At 62.3% G+C, this 19,272-nt stretch overlaps 2 protein-coding genes across 5 annotated transcripts; both read left to right on the top strand.

Moving 5' to 3' along the window:
• The first annotated feature begins 781 nt into the window (after positions 1-781).
• Positions 782-5,879, top strand: SAMD10 (sterile alpha motif domain containing 10). Of its 2 annotated transcripts, none has more exons than XM_023626972.2 (5): positions 782-911; positions 3,221-3,402; positions 3,480-3,651; positions 4,085-4,225; positions 4,422-5,879. In XM_023626972.2, the coding sequence occupies exons 1-5, from the start codon at positions 782-784 to the stop codon at positions 4,442-4,444; spliced, it is 648 nt and encodes a 215-aa protein (XP_023482740.1). In that variant the 3' UTR covers positions 4,445-5,879. The 2 variants fall into 2 exon arrangements, with proteins under 2 accessions (XP_023482740.1, XP_023482741.1); XM_023626973.2 differs by lacking the exon at positions 782-911 and adding an exon at positions 982-1,311.
• A 2,216-nt stretch (positions 5,880-8,095) lies between these two features.
• Positions 8,096-19,122, top strand: ZNF512B (zinc finger protein 512B). 3 transcript variants are annotated; one of them, XM_070247992.1, is made up of 18 exons: positions 8,096-8,209; positions 10,053-10,178; positions 10,295-10,437; positions 10,793-10,921; positions 11,042-11,700; positions 11,806-12,032; positions 12,144-12,215; positions 12,306-12,452; positions 12,614-12,738; positions 12,815-12,907; positions 13,124-13,222; positions 13,310-13,480; positions 13,734-13,928; positions 14,196-14,297; positions 14,624-14,686; positions 15,237-15,335; positions 15,674-15,892; positions 16,340-19,122. In XM_070247992.1, exons 2-18 carry the CDS (start codon positions 10,055-10,057, stop codon positions 16,364-16,366), a joined length of 2,694 nt encoding a protein of 897 aa, XP_070104093.1. In that variant the 5' UTR covers positions 8,096-8,209; positions 10,053-10,054; the 3' UTR covers positions 16,367-19,122. The 3 variants fall into 3 exon arrangements, with proteins under 3 accessions (XP_070104093.1, XP_023482729.2, XP_070104094.1); XM_070247993.1 differs by lacking the exon at positions 8,096-8,209 and adding an exon at positions 8,360-8,494; XM_023626961.2 differs by having other exon boundaries at positions 15,674-19,122.
• The last annotated feature ends 150 nt before the right edge of the window (positions 19,123-19,272 follow it).

Raw genomic sequence — 19,272 nt, 5'->3', positions numbered from 1 at the left:
AGGCCCCAGTCACACCCCCACCAGACCCGGCACATTCCAGTGAGAGTGGGAACTCAGCCCCAATGAGCTAACTGACTAAAAGAAATAAATGCAGCAGATCTATGTAAACAAGTCAGTAGTGGGCGTCAGCAGTCACTGTGCGTTCCCAAAAATCCTTACTGGTCTATCGGTGGACAGGGGTCCAGGTCAGATCACCTGTGCTCGTCTTAGGTGGACATGCATAACTGCACTCTGCACACATTTCTGCATGTCCATGTGCACCTTTGCTCACTCTGCTGTGGGACATGTGCTGGCCCACACACACTCCTAGGAGGAGCACTCAGGCTCCTGGCAGAGCAGGCAAAACTCAGCTGGTTGCAATGGCCTTCTGCTGGACCAGGCAGCCCCCAGCCCACCCTAGCACTCCTTACTGAGGTCCTGAAGCAAATGCATTCCTCCTGCCTACTGCAGCCTCCTTGGAGTTTCTCTCTCCTCCCAGTCCCCAGCCACACCTATTTCAATACCACATCCTGGGCACTGAGTCAGATTTGGGGGCTATAGAGGGAAGGGGAGAGACCCTGGTTGTCCTCCTGCAGTTCACAGTGTGGGGGGTAAGAGACGGTCAAACTGGCTTTTCTGGGGAAGCAAGTGCCCATTTGAGGGAGAGACCTCTGGAGAGGTCTGAAGAATGCTGAGTAAAGAAGTGAGTAAATTGGGGTAGGAATGGGGAGGGAAGTGGTTGGGAGAGGGTCTGGCCTTTGACCTGGGCCCCAGTGGGCAGAAGGTCCCAGGAGCAGGTAGGATGCCCGCCTCACCCTGCCACACCCACAGAGGGGACGAATGCATCTTTACTTCGCTGGCTCAGAAGCTCCCTCAGGCGCCTGGACCTCCTGTAGGTGCACAGGGTCACTCGTCCTTGGAGGCATGCCCAGGTGCGCACGGACGCCCCCTGCTCTGACACCCTTTGCCTACGCAGACCCGCGCGCCGCCGACACACCTCGCAGCTCCCGGAGCGCGCCTGGCACTCTGGGCTCAGCGGCAGGTGCCTCGCCGCGCAGACTCGCGGGGCGCGGGGACCGGCTCGGGCGCGGGGCCGGTGGGGCGGGGACCGGCTCGGGCGCTGGGACCGGCTCGGGCGCGGGGCCGGCGGGGCGGGGCGGCGGCGCGCGTTCCCCGCCGGCCACACCGGCCGCCCTGCGCCCGGCGAGGGGCGTGTGCGTGGGCCTGGGACCGCGGGCCCCATGTTCACGGAACTGAGGACCAAGCTGAGCCCCCCGCGAGGCCGCGCCGGGGCTGTGCGCGCCGGCTTCGGGGAGCGCCGGGATGTGGACGGTGAGCGGGCCTGGACAGGGGCGGGGGATATCGCGGGCTGGGGGCTCGGGGGCCGAGAGAGACAGGGGCGAGACCTAGCGGACTCCGAGCCGCGGCGGCGCGCAGAGTGCGGGGCGCGTTCTGGGCGAATGGGGTCCCCGGTGTCTTTGTCCCGCGCTGAGGGGGCAGCCTCAGGCCTTGGGGATCAGCGCTCCTTGGTTTGGGGGAGGTGACCGGCTGGGACTCCTGTCCCCAGGGGGGCACCACCCTGTGATCACTTCTTCCTTCGCGTGGAAAAAACCCTCCCCAGCCCTTGCAGTGGGGCCGAGAGGGGGCTGAGGCCATAGTCAGGCTCGGATGCCCCCGCCCCATTTCCTACTGGAATTGTGACGTTAGAGCTGGGAGGGAGGGAGGACCGGTGGACAGACGGACGGACGGACAGAGATCCCTCCCCTAGTGCGGGCAGGAAATGGGCGGGGCCCGGCTGGCCCGGGACAGGTGCGGCGCGGAGAGGCGGCTGACTGGTCCTCCCGAAACTGCGAAACTGCGCGCTCCCGCTCCTGCCGGGCCTCCCGCGGGGCGAGGCCTCGTGACCCGGCTGCCTGTACCCTGAAAGGTGGCGGCCTAGAATAAGTCTTCTTTCGCCGTACTAGAAGCCACTTGGGGCGACGGCCACACTGGCCACACCCTCTCTGACGCTAGACCTGAAATTTAGTCACCTGGGTCATCAGGATTCCAGAAAGTTGCAAGAATGGGGAGGGGGTGCTAAGTCGGAGGAATGTTATGGGGTTCCCCTCATTCCTGAGACCTCCTGGGCACATGGCCAGAACCTGCCCTCAGTGGGGGTTGGGTGCTGTGTCCACGGGAGGGACTCTCTCACTCTGTTGGGGTGGGGGGCAAGGGCTAGGGGCTCAGAACCTGATCCTGCCTGCTGAGTCAGGGCCTGGATGCTATAAAGACGGGGGCAAGCCTGGGTGCAGCTTCCAGTCTCTCCCCAGGGTTCTATTGACTTGTGGACACCACTCAGAGCCTCCATTCATCCACTCACAATATTTCCGGGCAGCTTCTGTGCATCAAGACCTCTGGAAGGTCTTGGGAGAGGCCCATCCAGGTGTCTGCCCTCCCTGACTCTTGTCAGCAACGAGCCCAGAAATGACGGTAAAACTAAAACTTGACGAGAGTGATGAGGTTGGTGTGGGAAGAGAGAGCAGAAGGCATCACCATGGGTCCCCGGGGCACATGGCTGCACCCTGCATACCTGTGCTAAGCAGCCCATGCCCGCAGGACCCTGACACAGGAGCTGTCCTAGGCCGGGGTCCCTGTGGGAGGTGGGGAGCAGGGATCCTTGTTGTTGGCTTGCCCAGAGTTCAGGCCTCTTGGAGATGAGTCACAGCTAGTGAGCACAGAAATGCAGCAGCCAAGCCTCAAACACCAGGTACGGCTGCAGAGACTGAGTGCCTTCAACAAGGATGGGCAGTGCACCCAGAGGTGCCTCTCCACCACACAGGGCCTCCCAGGATATTGGGGACACTGTTTCCTCGAAGGCAGGTCCTATGTGTATGCCCTGGTCTGGTGGGGCATGTACCAGCCCAAGGCAAGGGTGAAGTCAAGGCTGTCCCAGGAGGGCCCCTGGCCTGGCTGCAAGTCTTAGGCCCCCTGGGGACACATCCTCTCTCTAATCTAAGCAGAATCCATCCTGTTCCCCAAAGCACAGACTGTGGACTCGGAGGGGAAAGGTGTTTCCAGTTCTTCATCTTGGCTGGGTGGGGTCTTCAAGACAGCTCTTACACTCTTCCTTCTGCCTTTGGGGGCTTGGGAACCTCTAAATGGGAAAGTGGAAGGGAGATGGGCTGAGCAGGGAGCTGCTCACAGGGAGAGGAACCTCTGGCCTTGCCCTTGACCACTCTGACCAGCCACCCCTGCTCTACAGCCACTGCCCACTTCAGCTTCTGCCGGACCCTCCTGGAGCACACAGTGTCGGCAGAGAGCATCCCCTGCCACCTGCCTAGGACGCCAGGCACCAGCCTCACCTGGCATGACTCCCGCAGCCAGAGGGCAGCTGGCGACCGGCCAGTCAAGCTCCTGCAGCAGCCTGGCACGGAGGCCCCCCAGGTACCCACCCACTGTACCCACCTCAGATCCTGCCCTCCCCATGACCTCACTCCACCTGCCACCCCTCTCCCCTGCAGGGCCGGCTGTACGCTGAGCACTATGGCCTGTACCACACGAGTCCCTCACTGGGTGGCCTGACGAGGCCCGTGGTCCTGTGGAGTCAGCAGGACGTCTGCAAGTGGCTCAAGAAGCACTGTCCCCACAACTACCTCGTCTACGTGGAGGCCTTCTCCCAACACGCCATCACGGGTGCCTCTCTGGGGGGCTGAGGGTGGGGAGGGTGCAGGGCTCCCCAGGAGAGCTCCTTCCCCACACCCAGCCTGCCTTTGTTTCTCTTGCTGTTTCCCTCTCTTCTGCTTCCTCCTGAGCCAACCTCTCCTTCCAGGTCTTTGTCTCTTTGCAGAATCTTTCCTTGTTTCTCCCAGTCGTTGATTCTGTCTTCATCCAGCTGTTCTCTGCTCCGTCTCTATCCATCCTTATCTTTCCTCTGACCCTCTCCCTGCTTTCCCTGTCTCTCTGAATTTCTATCCGTCTCTCCCCCCACAGTCCTCTGTCTCCCTCTCTTTCTCTGTCTTTGAGTCTCTCCGTGTTGTCCCTCTCCCCCTTCTCTCTCTCTCTCTGCCTTGGCTCTTGATAGTCCCTGGGTGCTGACCTCGGCTTGACCCCCTCCCCTCCCTCTCAGGCCGGGCGCTGCTGCGGCTGAACGCGGAGAAGCTGCAGCGGATGGGGCTGGCGCAGGAGGCGCAGCGGCAGGAGGTGCTGCAGCAGGTGCTGCGCCTGCAGGTGCGCGAGGAGGGGCGGAGCCTGCAGCTGCTCAGCCAAGGTCAGTGGGAGGAACCAGCAGTGCCAGAGCCACTAGAGCGGTCTGGGGGGCTGGGCTGCAAGGCCCCTGAGCATAGGGTGGGTAGGTTGACCTCAGGAGGGTGGCTGTGGGACCCCAGTAAGGGCCATCTTGCACCCAGGACAGAGCGGATGATGCCAGAGATCCCCGCCCCTCCTCACCCCCATCCACCCCATAGCTTCCTTCGGAAACGTGTCGTAGCTGCTGCCTGAGGCTTGAACCCCAGACCCCAGCACTGTGACCGGAGCCCGGGGCAAGGATGAGGCAGCGCCGGCTGAGCAGCCCCTCTCAGACCCTGCAAGAGGCCCCAAGGGCTAAGCCCAGCCCAGTGGACAGGTGGGATCAGGATTGACACCTCCAGCCACTTCTGATTGTGCACTCTGGGCTGTGCCTGGGATTGGGTGGCCGGGGGCTGCTTGAACATGGCCCCTCCTCCCAGGACCTGAGCCCAAGCCCACTGCCGGGTGCTGCTGGCAGCATTCGGGGCAGCCACCTGGAGCCAGAGCAGGGTTTGGATGTCCCCCCAGACTCCCAAGGAGTGTGTTTATTTATATTTCCTTCACCCACCTTGATGTCCGTCCCCCATTGCCAGCTGAGTCACACGTCCTCTGGGCATCCTGCCCTCTCCCAGGGTGAGAGAGGTCTGTCTGTCGGCCCACTCCACTCGTCTAGTGTCTAGTTCTACACCCTCCCCCTGCACCTAGAGTACTGCCCACACGGGGTAAACTGCCAGGGCTCCCTTCAGCGTGCACCCCTCCTCTGCCTCCGCCCAGGCCCAGCAGGCCCAACCAACGGCCAGATAATCTGCATCGGCATCCGCCCTGCCAGGCACTGTGCCAAGCACTCATTACTTATGAAACCCTCCCCATGCCGCCTCTATTCATGGGAACAGAGGCGAGAGAGGTCCTGGGATTGCCTAAGTGCCCAAGCCCTAACATGGCACAAGGAGGACTGCACGCCCAGTGCCCCACACTAGGCTCCAGCATGTCTTGCCCTTAGTTTGGGAAAGTCTCCCTCCTCCTGGGATCACAGAGACTATCTTTGAGGCAGTCATGGGGGGGCATTCCCACTGCCCTTTTCCCAGGAAAACCTGGATTCACACAAGAACCTGTCCTGAGGGCTGCACCCCCCACGCCTGCCCACCAGAGACCTAGCTGGCACCTGAGCCACCACTCCGTGGACCTGAGGCCCCAAGGTTTGGGGCTAGTGCTGCCCGGGACAGTAAGGGTGGTCCTGGCAGCTCCTAAGCTCCTGCTCCTCTGCCCTGCCAGCCCCCGAGGGGAGTCTGAAAATCTCAAGGATAGATGAAACTGCACCCCCAGCCCCCGCTCTGTACCCTGAGCTGGCCTTGGGAAGGGAGGCTGGTCATTGTGGTGGAATTGGAACAACTGGCCTGGTGCCCCCCATCTGTATGCCCCCCGACCGGAAGACCCCTTGTCCATTGTGGCTACCATAAGTGTCCCAGCCAGCCCACACCATCACAACGCTGTCCTCCTCAGAGGGCCCTTCCCGCCCCTGCCTCTTCCTCCCCCTTTGTCTTGTCCGCCCACGTGCTCCTGTGTCGTCTCCCTGGTTTTGCGCTCACTTTTTTATATTCTGACAAAAAGACCAGAAATAAACCTGGTTCTCAAATGCCCCAAGTGTGGTGTCCGTGTCCAGCGCCCACCAACCAGCCTTGTAGGGGTGGGCAGAGCCCTGGGGGGGCCCCTGGTCCTGGAAGCCCCGTGCCTGGCCCAGCTGCCTCCAGCTGGGACCACCAGGGGGCAGTGGTGTCACATCCTAGTGGGGCACTGGTGGGGACAAGAGGCTGCCTGGAAATGGCTATGGACTGCACCTGGATGCATGGACACAGGTATGTCAGGTTCCTGGGGCTGCTGTAACAAATGACCACAACTGGGAGGCTTGACACACACAAACTGATTCTCTCAAGTTCTGCAGGCTAAGTCTGAAATCCAGCAGGCCCCCACTCCCTCTAGGGGCTGAGGGAAGAATCCTTCCTTGCCTCTCCCAGCTTCTGGTGGTGGCCCCAGGGGCTCCTGGGCTCATGGACACATCACCCCGTCCCGGCCTCCATGGTCATGTCGCCTTCTGTCTGTGTCAAATCTCCTTACAAAGACAATTGTCACTGGATTCAGGGCCCACCTGGATAATCCAGGATGATCTCCTCCTCTCAATATCCTTAACTTAATCACACCTTTTTCTAAATAAGGTCCCACTCACAGGTTTCAGGAGTTTGGCGTGGCTATCTTTTAGGGGCCTCCATTGAGCGCCCCTCCTCCCACTGGGCAATGTCCTGACATAAGAAACACACAGGTCACGGGACATGCCCTGACACACTCACACAGAAGCCATTCACACAAATAGTAACACAGAGGCATAAAACGACCAGGCTGGCCCCACAGAAACTAACACTCAGAGACACAATGACACCAGCAACCAGACCCACAACACACCCCCACACAGTGTCCCAGACAAACAATGACCCCTTAACGTACAGAAACACACGGGGCACAGCACACCCCATACACAAACACATATGAGATCACGCAATGCCCTGACATCCAGACATGCTGTAGCCTGGACACCACTTGCTAAGACCCAGACAGCCCCCACACCCTATGTCCAGCCACCTGGACTCTAGCATACAGATAGGCATCCTCCTCACATAGTGCAGGACACAGGGACATACCCTGACACTGTGATGTCCAAACAGGACACTGCCTGACACACATGGTCACTCAGACAGACACCTCCCAAGAGACATTGACGTGTCACATATGTGGACATGCAGACTTAAATGGGGAAGGTGACGACCTTGGGTGGACCTCAGAGTACACACATTGACCCCCTCCAGAAATCCTGCCTGTGCTGTCCCCAGAGTAGGCACAGTCAACAAGAGAAGGCATTCCCTCTTCCTCCTGGGGTCACGTAGGCCTCTTTCTGGCTCTGATTTCCCAGGGAAGGACCGACTGACAGACCCCTCCACAGAGGGCCCCCACCCTGCCTCTGCCTCTGAGTGAGCACTTTGTGCTGGCCTTGAGAGAAGTGGATCCCAAAGGTCCCTGTGAGGAGAGGCCACCCCCAAATCTGCCCACACCTTTTGTGCCCTGCCCTCAAGCAGTGCAGCCCAGCCTGCTCCAGGGTGGACAGAGGAGGTGGAGGGGGTACGGGGGTGCGGGGTGGGGAGGCGGGAAGGAGGTGCACCTTGTAACTCCCTTTTCCAACTAGCACTCCCTCCCCTGTATCATTCATCCCAAGTCTGGCAGCGTTGGTGCCCTATCTCCCCCAGACCTGATACCAGTGTCCCCGCAGAGGGCTGGGCTCTGGAGCACGGAGGGGCAAGGCACTGGCCGCTGGTCTAGGACCCCATCCCCAAAGCAGACGTAGGCTGGTCCAGTGGACACTAACCCCAGGAAAGCCCACGACCTCAAACTGCCCGGGCGCCGCAAGGAGCCGGGCAGTCCCGTGAGGGTGGCCACAGGGCTAGCTGGAAGAGAGGCCACAAGCTGCTCTGCAGGTCCCGGGCCCCCGGGGCCCAGGAGATCAGGGACCCGGTATAGACATCTGGTCGCTTCAATCCCTTTGCACTGGGCTTGGGGCAGTACCCAGGGCCCCTATCGTGCCTCAGTTTACCCCACTGCCTGAAAAAAGCCTCCCGCCCTATGGGCGGCACAACTGGCCACTTTGCACTGGAACTGGGCACACGGAGGACACCGACCCGGGACCGGGCGAGCAGGCCGGCCCGCGGGGCCCCCTCCTCTCGACCCGTTCCTCCCCATCGCGGAGCGGCGGCGGGAATACCGCGAGAGTTCGCCCCCTCCCCCCCACAGTAAAACTGTCAAAGGTGGGAGGGGCGGGAGCGCGCATGTGCGCAGCGCGGCGCGCAGCCTGCGCCGCCCGGACCCCGCGCCCGCGCCCCGGCCCGCCGCCCGGCCCCCGCCCGGCCCGGCCCGCTGGGCGCCGCAGGTAAGCGCCAGCCGCGCCCAGCCCGCCCCTGGGGCCGCCTCGCGCCCGCCGGCCCCGACCCCGATCCACGCGACCAGGCCGGGCCGGGCCGGGCCCCGCGGCCGCCCCCGCCGCGCCCGGACCCCCGCGCCGCGCCCGCGCCCGCGCCCCGCGCCGCGCCCGCGCCCGCCTCCTCCTTCTCCAGAAAAAGTCGCCATTTTGGTTCACTGCCTTCGGGCCCCCCCCAGGCGCCGCGGGCGGCCCTTCCGGGGCCAGGTCGGGCCCGCACCCGGCCGCAGGTGACAGGTGGGTGGCCATGCCAGCCTCCAGGTGTGCGTCCCCTGGCCGGCCTCATCCGCGCGCCCGGGCCTGGGCCGGGGTCCCGCGGCCAGCGTCTCCTGCGGTCAGCACGGCGCCCCTCCCTCCCACCTCTGCGACCCTGCGAGGCCCTCTGGGAGGGTGGAAGCCCTTTTTCCTCCCGGTGCGCGAGTCACAGGCCTTGGATGGAAGGAGGATCTCTACCTCCTAGGCCAGCCCTGGCCCCAGGCCCCCCAACTCTGAATTTTCCACCCGAGCTGGAGAAAGACTGGAAAGGGGCTGCTTAGCAGGCACCCGCATCCCAGGCTGCTGGGGTCGAAACAGGGCTGGAGTGACTGATGTTCGCGTGTCTCCTTTGGAAGTTAGAGTGTGAGGGCTTCCAGAGAAGTTTGTTTAGATCTTTCTGGATCCGTTCCTCCCCCAAGCGCAGGATGTGGGCACCTCCTTGGCAGTGGGCAGTGGCTGTCCTGACCTCTGACCTCAGCCTGCCCAGGTGGTCTCTGCAGTGCTTCTAGGCACTGCAGCCCCACCCATCTCCTCTAAGTTAGAAACTACCAGGGGAGGGGTCACCTGCCCACACAATCCCCCACCCTTTTCTGTGGCCTTGGGTGTACCTGTGGGAGGACCCAACTGGGCTGAGCTGAGAGTCCTCCCAGCTCTCAGGATGTGGGGTTCCCTAGCAGAATAGGCCATGGAGGCCCAGCCTCAGGAAGCAGGGTGTTTCCTGTGACCAGTAGTCTCTGGAGTGGTGCTGGTGGGCCTGTAGGTGTGGGGCAGAGAGGCTCTTGAGGGTGGAGGTGAGGAAGAGGTCAGCCAGGTGGAGGGTGGTGAGGGCCCAAGGTGAGGCCTTCATCTGGGTGGAGGGGCTCCGGATGAAGACAAGGCCCGAAAGAGGGACAGGTAGGATGGGTCAGCTGGCATGGGGATCAGATACAGGTTCCTCGGGGTCCTCGGTCCTGGGTCTGCCTCCCAGAGGGGGCACGTACAGTTGGGGAGTAGGCGAGGGGCGTCAGTGTCCACCTTGGCTATCCCATCTGTGTCCTGGGGAGAAGGAGCCAGGATAGCATGGCATTGCCTTGGGTCTGGATGGGGCTGTGGAGGAAGGTGTCCCAAGGTGCCAGGCCAGCACAGCCTGTGAAGCAGCAGCCGTACTGGTATCATAATTGGCCCCCGGGAGGGGTGTTGTTGGCCTGCTTTGTCCCTGGCACACCTCCTCTCCTGGGGTGGCCCCAGCTCAGCGCGATCTGGGAATGTATGTCCGGGGACAGAGGGAGCTCTTCAGAGCTGGTGAGGGTCTGTGGACAGGCCTAGATCCTGCCAAGCTGCTTGCGTCTCGTCTCTCATCTGGGGAGATGACTAGGTAGCCCCTCGCCTAGGCCAGAGACCCCCCATCACCTGCTTTCCCTTGTGGCCAAAAGCGCAGGTGGGCAGGCTTCCCTTCCCTGGGCCAGAAAGTGGGCCCGTCTGGGGGTGGAGCTCAAGGGCAGCTTGTGTCAAGACTGAGTCAGGCCTGGTGGGCCTCACAGCCTGTCCACTTGCTCTGCAGAGATGGCCGATCCTTTCTGCGTTGGAGGAGGCCGCCGGCTCCCGGGGTCCAGCAAGAGTGGACCTGGGAAGGATGGCAGCCGGAGCGAGGTCCGACTTCCTGTGCTGCATGACCCACCGAAGCTGGGTAAGAGGGGTCAGGCCAAGGCCAACTCCAGGCAATCATGGGCAGCCAGTGCGGGGTTGTGGGCCGCCTCCCCGGACACCAGTCTCCTCTGAGCCTTGGCGATTCGTGTGCTTCAGGGGTGCCGGTGGTCAGGGGTGGGCAGACAGTGCCCAGCCAAGCCCCACTCTGCTTTGACCCGGGAAGTCAAGCCACTGACAGGACAGAAGGAAAGAAGAAAGGGCGTCCGAAAGCTGAAAACCAGGCCCTCCGAGACATTCCCGTGAGCTCCCTGAGGACTGGGGTGGGGCTCCTGCTGGGGTCTGCCTGTCAAGTCCACCGCACTGCCTTTGTTTGCCCTCCACACGTCCACCACAGGCCCTCAGCCTGTGTTAGCAGGCGGCTCTGTGCTTCAGGGCTTCAGTGGGTGGCTGGGGCCGAGTGGGCCACGTTTGTGGGGCTCCTAGGACAGGTGCAGCGCACCACTGCTGCTCGGGGTGGCCTGGATCTTGCCTCGGTCCTGAGGTTGGAGGGCTTCTGCAGCTTGTCTGCCTTGTGGGCCCAGGGAGGGTGTTGTGTCTGGAGCCCAAGTTGACAGAGGCCTAGGTGGGTCAGTAGCCGGTCCTTCCCACGCCTAGCTCTCCCTGATGAACCAGTGGAAGGATGAGTTCAAGGCACACTCGAGGGTGAAGTGTCCAAACTCGGGGTGCTGGCTGGAGTTTCCCAGTATCTACGGGCTCAAGTACCATTACCAGCGATGCCAAGGGGTAAGGTGCTATGGGTTGGGGGAGAGGAGGCCTGCGGCCCACCCTGCCCCAGCTGTCGGCTGGGGGCGTGTCTGGGCAGGGGCCCTGGCAGCCCCTCCCACGCCTGCTCTCTCCACCCAGGGTGCCATCTCAGAAAGGCTGACATTTCCCTGCCCTTTCTGCGAGGCTGCATTTACATCTAAGACCCAGCTGGAGAAGCACCGGATTTGGAACCACATGGACCGACCTCTGCCTACCCCCAAGCCTGGGCCAGTCAGCCGGCCAGTCACCATCAGCCGGCCTGTTGGGGTCAGCAAGCCTATTGGAGTGAGCAAACCTGTCACTATTGGCAAACCTGTGGGTGTCAGTAAACCCATCGGTATTAGCAAGCCAGTGACAGTCAGCAGGCCTGTGCCAGTCACCAAGACAGTGACGGTCAGCAGGCCCGTGCCGGTCACCAAGCCAGTGACGGTCAGCAGGCCTGTGCCGGTCACCAAAGCTGTGCCGGTCACTAAGCCAGCGACTGTCAACAAGCCGGTGCCAGTCACCAAACCCGTGCCAGTCACCAAACCAGTGACCATCAACAAACCAGTGCCAATGACAAAGCTTGTGACAGTTACAAAACCTGTGCCAGTCACGAAGCTGGTGACAGTCAGCAGGCCCATTGTGGTCAGTAAACCAGTGACGGTCAGCAGGCCCATTGCCATCAGCAGACACACAACGCCCTGCAAAATGGTGCTGCTGACCAAGTCTGAGAACAAAACTCCTCGTGCCGCGGGGAGGAGCAGTGGTAAGAAAAGGTACGGGGCTCCTGCCGGGTGGGCTTGGGGTGCTCCCCAGCTGTAGCCTGGGGGAATAGGGCCCAAAGTGGGCCCTCCTGCCCCTCACCTCCCCACTCCCTGCAGGGCTGCAGACAGCCTGGACGCATGCCCTGTCCTGCCCAAGCAGGCGAGGCCGGAAAATGGGGAATGTGGCCCATCTACCGCAAGCCAGGGCTCGGCCTTCCAGCTGAGCACAGACCCCAGTGGCGGACCCCTTGCTCTGGGCAGCAGGCCCTTGGGAGGCAAAGAGGTGCCAAGGGCTGCAGGCCCTGGGTCTCCACCTGAGGAGGGCACGGAGCGCACAAAGCACAGTAAGACTAGAGCGGGGGGCTGTGGCCAGGGTGGGTAGTGGCCGGCTGGAAAGGCCTCCCGACGGTTATGTGACCAGAACCTTGGGCCTCGTTTTCTCTACCCCGAGTCAGGAAGGAAACAGAAAACACCCAAGAAGTTTACAGGGGAGCAGCCGTCCATCTCAGGGACCTTCGGACTCAAAGGTGAGGTCCTGGCCGGCCAGGGACTCGTGGGGCTGGGTGTGTGCACACGTGTGCCCACATCTGCACCGACCACCCCATGTGTGCACACAGGCCTGGCCAAGGCAGAGGACAAGTCCCGGGCTCACCGCACCAAGAAGCAGGAGGGGCCCAGCCCCGAGGATGTGCGGAAGAAGGTGCCAGCCCCCACCAGCACTGTCAGCAAGGAGGTGCCGGCCCCCGTGGCCCACCCAGGCCCAGGTGGGGGCTATGGTGTGGCGGGGCCCAGGCCAGGTCTCAACCGTGGGATGGATCCTGGAACTCAGGGATGGGGGGCTGAGCATGGACCCTGGGTTCTGTGCTTGGTGTCCAGGGTGTCCGGGAGCCCCTGCCAGCCCTGAGGCCCTGGCCCTGCCCCACAGGTGGCCCTGAGGAGCAGTGGCAGCGGGCCATCCATGAACGGGGGGAGGCTGTCTGCCCCACCTGCAATGTGGTCGCCCGAAAGACCCTCGTGGGGCTCAAGAAGCACATGGAGGTGTGTCAGAAGGTAAGGTTGCCTCTGGGGGTCATGGGAGGGGAGGTGCCCCAGGGCCAGCTTCTCACGAATAGGGCCGTGTCTGCAGCTGCAGGATGCACTCAAGTGCCAGCACTGTCGAAAGCAGTTCAAGTCCAAGGCCGGCCTCAACTACCACACCATGGCTGAGCACAGCACCAAGGTATCACCCAGCCCTGACTGCTGACTGCTGGCCTCCCACTCCATCACTCCCCTCCCCACCCCACCCGCCCAGCCCAGATCGCTGACCTTTCGTCACCACACCGTGGCAGAGCTTAGTGACTCCCATGCCTGACCTTGGACATCTGTGGCCCCAACCCCTGGGCAGGGGTAGGGGCCCTGTGGTGGTTGGGGCACTTAGGCCGGGCCTGCCCCCCAGCCCTCTGACGCCGAGGCCTCGGAGGGGAGCGAGCAGGAGGAGCGGGAGCGGCTACGTAAAGTGCTGAAGCAGATGGGGAGGCTGCGCTGCCCGCAGGAGGTCAGTGGGGTGGCGTGGGTGTGGGGCACACAGTGTGGGATGGGGCACAGCCTCTTGCTGGCTACTTACCTGATCTTTGACCCTCAGGGCTGCGGGGCCGCCTTCTCCAGCCTCATGGGCTACCAGTACCACCAGCGACGCTGCGGGAAGCCACCTTGTGAGGTGGACAGCCCCTCCTTCCCCTGCATCCACTGTGGCAAGACCTACCGCTCCAAGGCCGGCCATGACTACCACATGCGCTCAGAGCACACGGCCCCAGTGAGCAGCCTGCAGCCTGGGTCCTCCTGCCCTCGGTCACTGAGCATGCGTGTCCATGTGCCGCCTGCTGTGTGTGCTTTTCCTTCCCTCCCTGGGGGCTGCGTGCATCGCAGGCAGTGAGGCTGGGCCCCTGGTGCCTCTGAGTCCCCAACGAGTTGTTCATGTGTCCCTTATCTACGGCACGTGCTCCTGGGTTCCCATACCTGCATGCCACATGGCTTCTGTTGCTCACCCTGGCCTTCCTGCCCTACAGCCCCCTGAGGAGGCCGAGGACAAGCCCGCTGAGGCTGAGGACCTACTGGGTGTTGAGCGGACCCCTAGTGGCCGCATCCGCCGCACGTCGGCCCAGGTCGCCGTGTTCCACCTGCAGGAGATTGCAGAGGATGAGCTGGCCCGAGACTGGACCAAGCGGCGGATGAAGGACGACTTGGTGCCTGAGACTGCACGGGTGAGCTGCCTGCCCCGAGCCCCCAGTGCTCTGCCCTAGAGCCCCCAGCCTCCTGGTCTCTGAGCAGGACATGCTTCAGCTTGGGGTCCCCTATCACCTGGGCCATCTGCTGACCTCCCAAGGTTCAGCTCTCCCGCCTGTGGAGGGCACAGTTGAAGGCCTTGTTAGAGCAGCTGGGGGTGTCTGGGGTCAGCTCTGGCCCAGCCCTTTGGTAGCCCCCATTACCCAGGCCCCTGGGCTCACCCTGGGGCCTGCCTGTTTTCACAGCTCAACTACACTCGGCCAGGCCTCCCCACGGTTAACCCCCAGCTGCTGGAGGCATGGAAGAATGAAGTCAAGGAGAAAGGCCATGTCAACTGCCCCAATGATGTAAGCTGCGGCAGGCTGGTGCGGTGGGCACAGGGACTCAGGGACAGAGAGCCCAGGTGTGGCCCTGGGTGGGAGCCCTCCAGGTGACTAATCTCTGATCCCTGCGTCCTGGCAGGGTTTTCAGGCAGAAGTCTCTTAGCAGAGAGACCTCGATCTCAGTCCTAGAGGCCTAGCCTGCCCATACCCCAGGACTCCTGGGTCAAGCCCCCCCCCACCCCCACTTCCTCCAGAGAGGCCCCAGATCCCCCAGGCTGGGGCAAGGGGTGCACATTTGTGTAGGGGCACTGGCCAGGAGGCCCTCTCCCACGGTCATCTCCTGCCCCCAGTGCTGCGAAGCCATCTACTCCAGTGTGTCCGGCCTCAAGGCTCATCTTGCCAGCTGCAGCAAGGTCAGTCCCTAGGTCCTCCTCCACGGCGGGGCGGGTGCTTGGCACTCCCTGCTACCTGCCAGGGATCCCCACACAGTGGGTGTGCGACACTGCCCCTGTGGGGCAGCCTCCTCCATGAGCTCAGGGGCTGGCGAGTGCCCAATGGCCAGCACAGCCCAGGGCACTTCGCTGTCCCCTAGCTTTAGCCACGAGTTAGTCAGTCTTGAGTTGCCATGCCCGTGGGGGCTCCTCATCTGTGTGGGTGTAAATGGGCATGCTGACCTGGGCCTGGGGTGAGGGGCCTTCAGCAAAGGGCTGCACCCATTCCTCAGGGTGCCTGTCTCTTCCCACCCTTCCCTCACCCCCTCGCGGTAGGGACGACTCAGTGGTCCTGCCAGAGGGTGGCCTTGTGCGTCCCTGAAGCCCACCTGTTGGGCATCCGTCCAGATGAGCTGTGGCTGCTCCTCTGGCTACACAGGGTGGGGGGTCCTGGCTCGATCTGGATGTTTCTGGTCCTCCAAGGGTGGGAGTGGGGTCCAACCTCCGGGGGCCGGGGACCCCTGTCTTGCAGGGAGACCACCTGGTGGGGAAGTACTGCTGCCTGCTGTGTCCGAAGGAGTTCAGCTCCGAGAGCGGTGTCAAGTACCACATCCTCAAGACCCACGCAGAGGTGGGGCAGGGATGGGGGCCTGGTGTGAGAGACCCACTAGGCCAGCGGCTAGATGGGCTGGCTCCATGGAGGGGGTTGGGCCAGGTAGGGCTGGTAGGGGTGATGGCTTGTGTGATATTTGTTTGAGCAAGTGGCCAACATTGAGAAACATTGCAGTTTCTCTTCAAAGTGGTTTCCAGCTTCCCTGGAAGACCTGAGAAGCTGGGTGCTCCCTGCCCCGGGCACCCTGAGCAGGAGCCAGCCCCTTGGGATGGTGCCCTGACGCCTAGCCATCTGCTGGCCCCCGGGCTCAGCATCTTTCTGGCCTGGGGTCTTCACTGCTGCTCTTGTCTCCCCAGAACTGGTTCCGTACTTCAGCAGACCCACCTCCCAAACACAGGAGCCAGGACTCACTGGCACCCAAGAAGGAGGAGAAGAGTCTGGCAGGTGGGAAGAAGCGGGGCCGGAAGCCCAAGGAACGGCCCCCCGAGGAGCCTGCGCCTAAGATGCCCCCCCGCCGGGACGACTGGCCCCCCGGAGGCAGAGACAAGGGGGCCCGGGGCTCCACTGCCCGGAAGGTGGGAGCCAGCAAGCCACCTGAGAAGTGAGCCTGGGGGCCAGCAGATTGGCAGGGCCCGGTCCCCACACTGGCCACCAAGCCCCTCTCTCCAGGTTGGGGGTAGCTAGTTCCGGGACCTGTGCTCTCTAGTTCTCCATCCCCCACCCCTGCCTAGTCATCTGTCCAGTGGGGGTAGCCAGCTCCTCTCCCCTCCCTGAAGGTGGCCCTTCCCCTGTGCAGGCTGCCACAGGGCACACCTGGGCGTGGGCCCCCGGGGGAGGGCCAGTGGCAGCAGCAGAAGTGCAATAGTCTGGAGGATATTCATGGGCCTGGCAGAGTCTGGGGCCCTGGGTTGGCAGGAGGAGGGTCAGTGGCCTGGGACTCAGTGCTGTGGGGGCAGTGCACAGCAGGCAGATGGCCTTTTGGCCCTTGCCACGTGAGCTCTGTTCCCCATCTGCTTTCTCAGGCCCAAGGCTCGGGGGGTCCCTGGTGACCTGTGGTTCTGGGCTGATGAGGGCATCTGAGCAGCCTTGCCTCTCTACCCGACACTGGAACCCCAGCACCCCCAGCTACCTCCCAGGACAGACCCTGAGTCTGACCGCTGCCGTGCTGACCTGACAGTCCGCCTGCCCCCTCGCTCCCCTCGTGCTCCAGCCTCTGGTTCCTCATCTTCTGTTCTCTACCTCTCCAGGCCCATCTTCCCTGCTGTGCCACCCTGTGCTTGGGCCTTCCCCACTTGCCCATGTCCATTATGGTGGGGAGTGGTGCCCTCGCTAACGGGGGGCTCTCCACCATCCCCAGTGGTGCTCCCTGCTTGGGGTAAGAGAGAGGCTCCACTTCCTCCACCTACAGGGCCACAGGAGCCCTGGGGGGAGGGGCCGAATGGAGCGTGCTCTGCCTCCTGCCTCCTGCCTCCTGCTTTGCTAATACTGCGGGCCTAGGTCGGGCAGCCTGATGGGTTAAGGATGGGCCATTCTGGGCTCTGGGTTGACTGAGGGCCATGGGCATGCAGAGTGGGGCAGCACTGGCCTAGCTCTGAGGAGTGACCACCACAGGGGCAGCCTTCTGCTTGCTGGGTTGGCACGTGGCCAAGCTCCCATGGGAGCCCCCCCCCCACCTTTTTTTTTTTTAATACCTGCCACTTCCTTTGTAGTTGTGGGGTTTTTTGATACAAGAGCTGAAGGCCAGGGAGGGGGATTGGCCAAGATCACAACAGGTTGGTGGCAGCTCTGGGGCTCTGTCTTGACGCCCTTTGGGTCCCTGAGGAGGGCTAGGTCTACAGTTGGGCAGGGGTCAGGCTGGAGTCCAGGGTACCTGCAGGAGGTGCCACGCCCTGGCCCCTGCCTTCCAACTGAGGCACTGCAGGGAGGAGCAACCTCAGAACCACTGGGTTTAGACAGAGGCTGTTTCCCACTGGGGGTGGGGGTGGGCTCAGGGTTCGGCCTTGCCGATCCTGGACGATGTGAATTTTGATATTTGCCCGTGTGTGTGTAGTGGATGCCAGTCTTGTTGCTGTGACAAGTAACAACGTTTTTTCTATTCTGTTTTTTATACAAAAACTCAACAATCTGACATTTTGGTGCTAAGGGTTTCCTGGTGCGACGGTGGATCTGGGGGCTAGGCTGGGGTCCCTGCCCTGCTCAGGGAGGCAGTGCCGACTGGGCACCCTCTGCCCTCAGCTCCTGTCCTCATCCAGCCCCTGGAGAGGAGAGGCTCCAAGGTGGGCTCGGCTCTCCTTGCCCACAGTAGGGAGACAGGTTCCAAGAGGGCCTTGGAGGTGGGTCACCATGCCTCCCGCCTCCAGCTTTTCCTCTTTCCTGACCCTAGGCAGCCCTGGTATGGAGATGTGGGCTCCCCTCCCTCACACACACCTTGATCTGATCAGGGGGTGGAGGCCTGGGCTGTGGCAGAGATCAAGGAGGGCAGTGTGGGCAGGGTTTCAGGGCCAGAGGGCTTGCTTCCTTGTGTTCTTGGGTGTCACTATGGTGTACAGCCAGTGGAGGTGGAGCTGGGGTCAGGCAGCCACTTCAGGGGCTGCCTCGGGAGGGGAGGGAGAGCAGGCACTGTCAGAGCCCCAGGTGCACTTTGTCTTTGTCACCAATGCCTGGAGGAGGGTGGACCTCAACACCTCTGCTGGGGATGGCCGCCCGCCCCGGCCTCTCAGGTACTTGGCCCTTGGGGAGTTGGGGGCTGGTTTTTGCTGGGGGTGAGTTTCCAGGTCACCCCCCAAAGTTCACAGATGGTCACTGGTGTGGGAAGAGGGGGGTCCTGGATAACTTGATGTTTAGCACTTTAACCTCCTTGTTTGTCTTTAAAGTGGGCATGGGGGCTGATGCCAAAAGAGGCTGTTGGGTCGGACCCCTCTCTCCCTGCTTCCCTCCCTGCTTCCCATACTCTGGCTGGTGAGTGGCAGTGGCAAGGTGGTCTGCAGAGCCCTCCTCCAGAGAAGGCAGAGCCCTGGGCAGCTCAGCGGGATCTGCCCACCTCCCACTCTGGCGGGAATGCAGCCAGGTAACCACCTGGCCTTGACTGACACCTTCAGTGAGAGGGACTGGAGTGGCAGGCCCCCCGGGTGTGATGGGTGTGCAACCTACCGGAAACCCAAGCCCAGGGCACAATGCCAGGTCCCTTTCTGAAGATCTACCTCTGGCCCAGCCCACCCCTCTTGCCCTGAGAACAGGAAAGGGCCCACTCAAGGGGCTGACACTTCACACAAAAATAGGATGCACTTTATTTGCTCATGCAAAGGCAGATGAGGGTGTCTCCTTGTGTGACCAGCGGCCCTCCCACCTGTAGCCTCCCTCCTGTGTCTCTGGTTCAGAAGGGAGAGAACAGGTGCACTCTGGTCTGTGGAGGGGAGGGCTGTCCCCATGTGTCCTCGCTGGGTGGGCCCCAGGTGGCTTGTCCTGGAGACCTGGGGCTCGGGTGGCCAGCACCTCCAGCCTGGCAGCCACATGTCCTGTACTTTGGGTTTCTTGGTTTGGGTTTTTTAATGCCAGTTCTCGGTACATAAGTGCATTTTGGAAGAGAGGCTCCAGCTATCACTTGTATTCATATATATACTTATATATTCTATCTACAAAGTGTTTATTTGCAAGATGTTTGACGGTGAGCTCGGGCCCTGCCCGCCCTGTGACCATCTGTCCCCGATCCTCGTCCCCGCCTCCGGACCTGAGTGGCGTGGGGGCGGGCCATCAACTGTATGTATTAAAAATGACTGTATCAAATAAATGTTTATTGATTTTTTTCCAGGGGTTTCATGAGGCTGAATTTGTAGGGGAGCGCGGGGTTGGGCCCTTCCCGCGGACGACGCCCGCGCGGGCAGGGTGCTGCCGGGCTGCGAGGCCCGCGCGCACGGCCGCACGGCCTTGTGGGACTTGTAGTCCGCCGGGCGCTCCG

This window comes from Equus caballus, chromosome 22 (assembly GCF_041296265.1).
Source record: "Equus caballus isolate H_3958 breed thoroughbred chromosome 22, TB-T2T, whole genome shotgun sequence".
In the NCBI taxonomy this organism is placed as follows: domain Eukaryota; kingdom Metazoa; phylum Chordata; class Mammalia; order Perissodactyla; family Equidae; genus Equus; species Equus caballus.
This window is presented reverse-complemented; position numbering and strand designations above follow the sequence as displayed.

Excerpts from the sequence above, each read along its gene's own strand:
- ZNF512B (XM_023626961.2), top strand. The coding sequence starts at position 10,055 with ATGGCCGATCCTTTCTGCGTTGGAGGAGGCCGCCGGCTCCCGGGGTCC. Across the intron at positions 10,438-10,792 it reads AGGCCCTCCGAGACATTCCC|CTCTCCCTGATGAACCAGTG; the intron begins GTGAGCTCCCTG and ends TCCCACGCCTAG. Across the intron at positions 10,922-11,041 it reads ATTACCAGCGATGCCAAGGG|GGTGCCATCTCAGAAAGGCT; the intron begins GTAAGGTGCTAT and ends CTCTCCACCCAG.
- SAMD10 (XM_023626972.2), top strand. The coding sequence starts at position 782 with ATGCCCGCCTCACCCTGCCACACCCACAGAGGGGACGAATGCATCTTT. Across the intron at positions 912-3,220 it reads GTCCTTGGAGGCATGCCCAG|CCACTGCCCACTTCAGCTTC; the intron begins GTGCGCACGGAC and ends CCTGCTCTACAG. Across the intron at positions 3,652-4,084 it reads CTCCCAACACGCCATCACGG|GCCGGGCGCTGCTGCGGCTG; the intron begins GTGCCTCTCTGG and ends CCTCCCTCTCAG.